Raw genomic sequence first — 9,588 nt, forward strand, 5'->3', positions numbered from 1 at the left:
AAGTGAATGGTAGTTTATGTAAGAGAATAATTCAATCTTTAATCTTCCATAATAGCAAAGATAGAGGCCGGATAAGGAGAAGACGACGACTTACCCAGTAACGGCACCACCGGCATATAGGAGCGCACCTTAGAAGTGAGGAAAGTGAATTAGTTAAGAAAATGGCGGCGATTTCCGGCGACCCTATTAGGGTTTCTGCAACACTTCCTCTTTGTCAGTCTCATTCACAATTCCCACTTCGAACCTCTTCTTTCCTTTCTCCAAAGGTTCCTTTTCTCTTATCTCTATTCCTCTTTTCACTATTCTAGAATTTGATTAGGGTTTCAATTAGGGTGAGCTCTATTATTGCTTTAATTTGAGCATTTCAATTTTCAAATATAAAAATATTAAAGAATAGGGTTAGGGTTGTCCAAATGTGCGGACATAGCATAAAAATGATATGATTTATAGCATGTGGAACTACAACCTTGAAGAAATATAAATGACCCCTTTATCGAAGTTTAGCTGTCTCCTCTTAATGTGTGCATTAGTGCCATTTCGCTATTGGAATACTATGATAATAAGTTTAGCTATCTGCACTGTCATGTAAAATTGAAACTTTCCTATATACTGTAGTGGTTGATCAAAACAAGGGTGTAGAATGACAGTGAGTTAGTGACACATTAGTTAGCATCCGTGGTGGGACTTCATCTGCTGTCTCACAAAGTGTGTCATTCCATCTGTTTAAATACTTTTTTTTTTTAACCAATCAAAGTTACAGCAAGTGACACATGGAGTGACACACTTCGTGGGACAGTAGATGTGACACCATCTATGATTGGCCTATATAATTGTGGATTTGTGGTATTTTAATTATGTGTTTATTCAGATTATGAAGTCCATGCAGATCATAGCTTAATTGAGAAACAAAAGGAGGGGTGCAGATGGGGGTTGTAAAGGATGTGGTGAAGTTTCTCTGAGATGTTTCTTTCAGCGTTCTGTAGGGAACTAGGGATAGAGTTTTTCACATTTGGTGTTGCTAAATTATATGTTTTTTGCCTTCCTTCACAGTTGGTTGAAAGCAAGAATATATTGGATTAGAAAAATTGATATGATAAATTTCATCTATAAATTGTAACTCTATTTCATGGTCCACCAGACCAAAGTATCCGAGAAAGTCATAACTGTTTTACCACCTTTCTTGATTGGAAATATTTGTAATATATAGATGATAAGTTACTTGTCTTGTAGACATTAGGAAACTTACATTTAGTTTACCCCCCCACCATTTTAGTTGGGCTGATCCGCATGCTTAAAGAAGGGTATGCAACTGCATTTTCCCTTTTTGATTTTTAATAGAGGCTGGAAAGGCTTGATAAAATGTTCTTTAACCTTTTTAATTGATAAATTATTTTTATTTAGATGCTTGTTGCTCAGCTACTCAAATTTTGCATTCCTTAGATGCTCAAGGTTATCTATATATTATTCAGATATCACAATAGAATTTAGAAAGCAATGGAAATGTCACTCATTTCATGCCCTTCCTTTCTAATAGGTGGATTTTCATGGTTACTTGAATGGAGCATCTAGCATCTCTGAATTCACCCCAAAACGTCCCAGCTTGACAATTGTACGACGCAATATGCGTGGTTATTGCATGCCAGTCTCTGGAGTCATCAGAGGTCCTAAGTTTGCATCAAAGTCAGTTAGGCAAGAAGTTGAAAACTTTCTCCTTGATGCTGTTAATATGAGATTCTTTGAGCGTTTAAATTTGGCTTGGAAGATAATTTTCCCATCATCAGTATATAGGAAAAGCTCCAATGCTAGGATTGCCAAGCAACGGTTGAAGATGATTTTGTTCTCTGATCGATGTGCATTAAGTGATGAGGCAAAGCAAAAAATTGTTAGCAACGTCGCACATGCTCTATCAGAATTTGTGGAAATAGAATCACAGGATAAAGTTCAGCTGAGTGTCTCTGCTGATACAGATCTTGGAACCATTTACTCTGTCACAGTGCCTGTACGGCGGGTTAAGCCAGAATATCAAGACGTGGATGAATCGGGGATGATAACAAATGTTGAGTATAAGGACACTGGAGTCAGTTCTGGTTCTGTTGATGTTACATTTGATTTCTTTGTCCCAGATGAAATGTCTTGATTTTGACTTGAAAGGCCTTGAATCTTTATTTCTTTGGAAGATGTTTGTGTTTGAATCTATTACCAATTGAATCAAGCCATTTGGAGTTCTGTACATATTTGATGAGAAATTTTTTACCAACTTTTTCTGTTAGTTTGATTTGATTTAATTTGCTGCTGAACTATACATGGTATGTTGTTTGTTCTTGGCATTTATGTTGGGCTTTTCTTGTTTGAGCCTGAGTCATTACTGGTGATATTGGTTCTGTTGGCCTCTTAAAGAGAGCTGATACTCCAAGCTTGTGCAGCTAAGTTAAAGCCAAAATCATCCATTTTCCTTATTTGGATCACATTGCAACATTTAACTTTGGGTAATAACCATGGGTAGGACATGGATATGGAAGTATAATTTTCCTTTAAGAATGTAGGTGATGGCCTAATGGGCAAAATTTGTACTGATCAGCATTTTGGACTTGTCATATAAATTTAACTATGGCTTCTATCACAAAATATTGCTCCCTCATACTCATTCATAAAAAATCAGCACCATCAAAGCTACTTTCTCATCTCTATTTTTGTTCTTGTAATTAACCTTGTCCCCAATATTTTCTGCCTTTTCAATCTTTACTGTAGCAAGTAATTCCTCTTCTTGATGTTTTATCAAATTATTAAATAGTCACGTTTATCAAATTGTTGATAGAAACATATGATAGAAGAGAGGCTAAAATGCTACAACAATATGTTATTTGTTAACTTGTACAATATGAATGAAAACTATAATTCAATTGGGAAAACCTAATGCTTTATGAAAGAAAAACACAAAAAAGGGGGACATATACAGCTGTAAAAACATCCCTGTTGCGTACATATGGGAACCTTTAGGTAAAGATGACAATTTTGATGAAAAATGAAACTAAGGAAGGAGGAGAGTTATAAGCTTGGGATAGAGGGTTGGAAGGAGAAAAGACTTAGCCTTCCTTTGGTTGAGAAAAAAGTTGTCAAGAGAGAAAGAAGAGATAATTGGTATCTTTCTTCCCTTTGGTTTACATGAGAAATAGGGAAGATAGACTAAAATAGGGTGGGACCCATACCCAAAATCACTCTTTCCTAATATGCAAAGAAAGGAGAAAGAGAAGAGAAATGTTTTGTAATGGCAAAAATACCTCTCACTTGTATTGTTTTCTTACCCAAACTACTATCTAATAAGTTAATTGTTTTAATGGAAAAATATTGTGGCAATTCTATTACAAGAACAAACTTTAATGTTTTACATCATAATATTTAATTAATTATTTAATTAGTAGTAAAATACTTCTTTTAAGTTTTTTATTGTATGGATATTTTTGTCATTCAAAGATTTATTTCTATCTTCTTTTTTTTCATCTTTCTCTCATATCAAATAACATAAAAATATACTATAATTCTCCTCTCACTCTTTCTCCCCTCTCTTTTTCACTAATCTCTTTTCTCTCATTTTTTCCCTTAACCAAACAAAGCATTAAAGTATCAAAGTAATAATATCTTGAGCTAAGTTAGGAAAATAGTCCACATGTCATATTATAATAAGCTACTTGTACCATTTTTGCACCTAATTTTTATCCGTATAATATAATCTTACCCTTGCCTCATCTATAAGCTTATTTAAAAGTCTATAATTCAATAAAACTTATTGATGGATTTTCACTAGCAATGGAAATAGGCTTTGTATAAGTAGACATTAATTAAAATTTCCGTATATAAATCTTTATAGTAACATATACTATACACTAAAAAGTTCTGTATCTCAAATATAAGGGGTAAGGTTGACACTCAGCTTGTCATAGATTTTTTAAGGAATTAGTCTAACATTCTAAAAACATAGTCTAAACTAAAAGCTTATTTAAATGGATACGTGGTAATAATAATTCAATCTACTTTCACATGCTAATAAAAAAAATGGATTTACAAATATTTCTACTTTCACACGACAAGTATATTTGAGTAAGCACTCATCCTTCCATTTCTCATCTGTGAGTAAACACAAATCTTATCTAAATGATTGTTTACTCACATGTCTTTTGGTGAAAATACACAAACACATGAAAAAGAGAAGAAAAGGTTTGGAAGTTATAAAGTCCTAAAAAGAAATGAGAAATGAGAAATGAGGAGGTTGCTGGAGTGGGACGCGAATCCTGGATATGTCATCACTAATCCAGGATACACCAACCACTCTCTATTCATTTTAGCAACATAAGAAGCAATTCAAAAATTGAAACTATGTGTTGCTGCGAAATTGGATTTGATGTTTTATATTGTCAAGTATTTCGTTTGATAGAAGTGATCACTTGTGGATCCGTGGCGCAATGGTAGCGCGTCTGACTCCAGATCAGAAGGTTGCGTGTTCGATTCACGTCGGGTTCAATTCCCATTTTTATTTTTTCAAACCAAAACTGGTGATTATGTATTCAATATGTAACACTTGTTTTCTTCAGATGATACAATTCACTTTTCTTAGTAACTAATGATGTGTTAAAGCATTAGACCAAACAAAAACTTAAATGGTAGGAGTTTGATATGAGGATTCCTTGATGGAAAGAACTTGATTTAGCCAAAATACTCATGTTTCTAGTACTTGTAATTTTAAAAGAATAAAATGGTCTTTAGGGATATTAAAGTAGGAATAAAATATCCATTTTTTTTGTGTGGAATATTCTACCTTTTAATGTTGCCACCTGCATGTAAGAATCCTTATTTGAAATAGAGATCTAATTACCTTCTAAATTTTGAATTATAATAAAAACACAATTAATTAAGAGTTTAATATCTATGTACTATTAGTGTAAAAATTTATATACATTTACTATATTATTTATTATTTATTTGCAATATTTATATTTTAAAAGTCAATAATGATTAATAATAAATAATGCAATGATAGTGTAAAAACTCTTACCTTATCACTGCATACATTTATTTCTGATTCATTAAAAGAAAAAAAAAGTTACATGTAAGAGTAATTCTTACTTAATTACCGGGAGGACTTATAACCTAGCCTACATTCGTTGTAGTTAGATCTAATATGAAGGCTTAAGCTTCCTTTACCCTTTGTTTGGGAGATAGGCTTCTCTCCGGTACTGGAGAGGCCAGTACCGGGGTAGGATTTCGACACGTGACAGAATAAGTATTAATGGTCTAGATTTAAAATTGAATTTTATTTGAATTATTAAATAAAAAACAAAATAAACTGGAATACAAAGCATAGGGGAAGAAGAAGAGAAGCGTCTTCCTCCATGTTGGAAAAACAAGCAAAATACTCAATCTTTCAGAATAATTAAAACACACATCCTTTATATACAACCATATTGCTTTATTCTTTGTTGTTTCAGCTAGCAAGGACCCAATCTTTCTAGGCTCATTCTCTCTGTGTTGTTGTTGTTGTTTGGTGAGTGGGTGAGTTTATAAAATTTTAAAGTGCTTGAAAATGATGAAAATGGGAAGAGGAGTAGTGTAACATATCGAGGGAAGACAACACTTTCCCCTTCTCTATTGTATTCCGGTTTATTTTGTTTTTTTATTTAATATTTAAAATAAAATTCAATTTTAAATCTAGACCGTTGATATTTATTCTGTCACATGTCGAAATCCTACCCCAGTACTGGCCTCTCCAGTACTGGAGAGGAGACTGTCTCTTTGTTTGGTAGGGCGGATTTAGGGAAGAGAGAAGGGAGAGAGAATTTAAAGAGAGATGAATAATCTCTCCTATTTGGTTTTTTGGTTTCTCACAAGTATCCTTGCACTAAAGAAAATCCTGTCCGAGTCGGGAACATTCATAGGTATGTGAGACTAACTCTCTTAGTGGATAATTTTTTCATCCACAAGACTCGAACCCAAGACTTTATTTAAGGTGAATCAAACATGTACTACTTGAACTAACACCCGTTGGTTCTCTCCTCTTTGGTTGAGAAGAGAAAAAGAAATCAGAATATAAAAGTGTATGGATCCCACAAAAATTATTTCTCTCCAATTATGAGAGGAAAGAGTAATTTTATGCAAAATATCTATAATATCCTCTAAAATTGATAACTAAATTTTACTTATTCTTTTCTATTTAATTCATAACAATCATTGTTATAAATTCTTGGTTAGTAATTAAAAATTAAAATAATATATATCATAATATTTAAATATATTATTTTTTAGTGTAATATTTATGCATTGATAGTATAAAAAATTCTTATACACTATCGATGCAGACTTTTTTTCCTCTTAATTTTTTACTAGTAACAAAAAATATAAATTTTTTCATGTTTGAAGCGTAGTTTTGACATTCAACGAATATTATCTTTTTTTTCTTCTCATTTTCTATCTACCAAACAAAAGATAGAAACAACACAAATTTCTCTCTTTTTCTTTTCTTTTTCTTTTATATCAAACAATAGATAAATACACTCTATTTTTCACCTCTTACTTTCTTCACACTTTCTTTCTCATTTTTTTTTTCTATCTACCCATTTTCTCCTCTTGTACCAAATAGAGTCTAAGTCTATTTAACTAATCAGACTAATAATAATAATATTATTATATTAGATACTTCCATTAGAAAATGTTGATGCCTTACAACTCAGATTAGAATTTCCTTCACAAGCTCCACTTGTTTATCGTTGCTTCTAGGATGATGTGCTGCTTCTAATGGACTCATATGAGAAAGAGTTCATCATAAAATCATTAATTGAGTGAAAAGAAAATGAGAATATACGGAACACCAAAGGGTAATTTTGAAGAAAAAAACAATCTAACTATAGGACTATGTTAATCAATTTCTTTAATTCACGTGAAACTGCTCAAAATGATTTCATAAAAATGATTAGAGGAGGTATTATAAGAGTTGTATTAATAATTGTTCTGAGTGTAATTAAGGAGTAGACAAGGAATAAGTCAATATTAAAAAATTGTTGATCTCAATATGATCAACATGATATTTTCTAATACCAGTTACTTATTTTATCTTGTTAAACAATGTCTTTAAATTTGCTAAATTTCACCATATTAAAACTTCATTTTCTTATATAAAAAGTTTATCCATATGGGGTGAGTAAGAGTTAAAATATGAGGTTAATAATATAAAAGGAGGTTAATATCTAAAAAATGTTAGGGTTAGCAAGAGTTTGAGAGTCCTTCTAATTTGTATTAATACGAGAGAGTGGTTCACTTACATCAACAAAAGTTTAAAAAACTTGGCTGAAAGTACAAAGTGTTAAGATACCACTATTAGATTGCCTATGTTTTGATGAAGATAAGAATTTAGTGAAAGTTTGAAGATAACTCAACAAATCAACATGCCAAGAACTCAAGAACTTCATGTCTAGATTAGAGTCATCATTAACAGTCTTAGATATGTGTCTTAGTTATTGAGTCTAGGTTAGGTAAACCTAGATGCAAATCTCACAAGTCCTAAAAACAATCATATCATTTACATGAGACATGTCATTTAAATTATTATATGTTCATGCATTAATCATACATATTATTTGTGCATTTTAGGCATAACATAATGCTAAAACATGTATAGTTGATAAACATAACATATATGTAGTTTACCATTTAATCTCTTAACTAAAAAAATATGCCAGTTAATCGATTAAGCAAGACGCTAATCGATTAACGTGAAATTAGTTTTAACAGATAACTGAAAAACATAATTCAGTTATTCTCAACAGCCCGTTAATCGAATAAAAGGACACTTAATCGATTAATTGAGCGTCTAACAACTTTTCTATACAAATTGTGTTTCTACACCATGCTTCATACATTCATTCATTAATTTTTAGAATTGTTAGGTTGCATATTTTTCATGCTCATTGTGTGTCATATAGGCACAGAGAAATGCATGTGAGATAGTGAGAGATATTATCATGCTTAGGATTTAAAATGTCATACAATTGCATGTGATGAAATGTGTTCATCATTATATATTTTCTTGCATGATTCTTGCATTTCTTTTAGAGATTTCTTAAGGTAGAAATTACATGTTTCTGCATAATTCTGAACTCATACATATTCTTGTTAATTTGTGATGTTTGTATAGGGTTTATAGTTGGATTTTAATTGTAATATTTGAGTCATATTGTGCTTTATAATACTCTATTTTTGTGATAAGGAAAGTTGTCTCTTGAGTCTAGAACATATTCTTGGCTGGGGCTAGATCGTAAGAAAGGTTTTCTTAGGCGATTAGAGTAGTCAAACCAAGGTAAGGATTCTAGAAATTCAAGAAGGGAGCATCTAAGATCTTGTATTGGAAGTGTGCATATAATATACATTTGTTTCAATATTATTGAATAAAATTTCCCGAGATCAGAAGGGGAGAACTGTATGTAGTTTTGTAGTGGACCGCAAAACGAACCAGATAAAATTCATTGTTGCAAGCTTTTTCTAACCCTTATCTCTTTACTTTTCAAGTTGTTTAATTGCCTATTTTAATGATATTTTGAATACTGTAATTCTGACATATAGAGATTAATTCTGTTCAAATATATTTGTTGTATCATTTCTATAATATCGGTGAGTGACTGGGCAAACAAGCCATTCAACAACTTGTTGTTTTGTGCAATTTAATCGATTAAGTCAGTGGGTTAATCGATTAATTGAGCGTTTTCCAGAATAGGGCTTTGGTGCTAAAAGCGGTATTTGGGAACCGCGACACCTATTCAACCCCTCTTCTAGGTGTGTTCTGTCCACTGATACCTAACACTTACTTCATATCTACTCATTAGTTCAAATCATTGAATTTCTCTAAAATTTATCACTAAACTATGAAGTAAGTTTTTTAAATTTACTATCGCAGTAAGTGGATCCCCTCCCTTACAATGCGGTCGGCCGGATATGAGTAGTGCATACCCATACTATTTGTGGGTAGTGATGCGGGTAGTAGGTATTTGTCATATGTATATGATAATTTTATGATTATAATTATTACTTGAGTAATATGTGATATGTATACGATAATTTTATGATTCAATCATTAAAATTTATTATGAAATAATAATGAAAAAGATAAAATATAATATTAAAATAAAAAATGTATATATAAAATATTTAATTAAAATATATATACGTTGTCAATGAGTGGATATTATGATCTCAATCTTACTCATAAACTATTTTAGTGGGTAGTGATTATGAGTATTTTGATGAATATCTACATGTCTGATATTTTTTGACATCCCTAAATTGAGTTACTCCAAGAGTAAACTTAAAAATGAATATTAAAACTGAATAAAAAAAAATTCATTAATGGAGAGACAAATATATATCTATTGTTTTTAATGACAAACATGTAATTATATTATAGTTAAATAGATAAATTTATAATTAAAATTTGTATTTCCTTTTCTTTTTTTGTTGAAGTATTTGTCTCTGCATGTAGAGTATCCTGAGTGATTCTTACGTTTTGTGTGTGTATATAAGAAATTGAGGAAGATACTTTATCTTTGAGTG

General features: G+C 31.3%; 1 protein-coding gene and 1 non-coding gene across 2 annotated transcripts; both read left to right on the forward strand.

The window, feature by feature from the left end:
- Window positions 86–2,407, forward strand: LOC109337248 (cell division topological specificity factor homolog, chloroplastic-like). The gene is made up of 2 exons (XM_019574182.1): window positions 86–266; window positions 1,535–2,407. Exons 1-2 carry the CDS (start codon window positions 162–164, stop codon window positions 2,135–2,137), a joined length of 708 nt encoding a protein of 235 aa, XP_019429727.1. The 5' UTR covers window positions 86–161; the 3' UTR covers window positions 2,138–2,407.
- TRNAW-CCA lies at window positions 4,444–4,515 on the forward strand. The gene has a single exon. It is a non-coding gene; the product is annotated as a tRNA-Trp (tRNA).

The sequence above is a fragment of the Lupinus angustifolius genome, chromosome LG02, assembly GCF_001865875.1.
Source record: "Lupinus angustifolius cultivar Tanjil chromosome LG02, LupAngTanjil_v1.0, whole genome shotgun sequence".
Lineage (NCBI taxonomy): Eukaryota > Viridiplantae > Streptophyta > Magnoliopsida > Fabales > Fabaceae > Lupinus > Lupinus angustifolius.

What these genes read in the sequence shown, in the direction of transcription:
- LOC109337248 (XM_019574182.1), top strand. Translation starts at nt 162, where the DNA reads ATGGCGGCGATTTCCGGCGACCCTATTAGGGTTTCTGCAACACTTCCT. An exon ending in CTTCTTTCCTTTCTCCAAAG is followed by an intron (nt 267 to 1,534) that starts GTTCCTTTTCTC and finishes CCTTTCTAATAG; the next exon opens with GTGGATTTTCATGGTTACTT.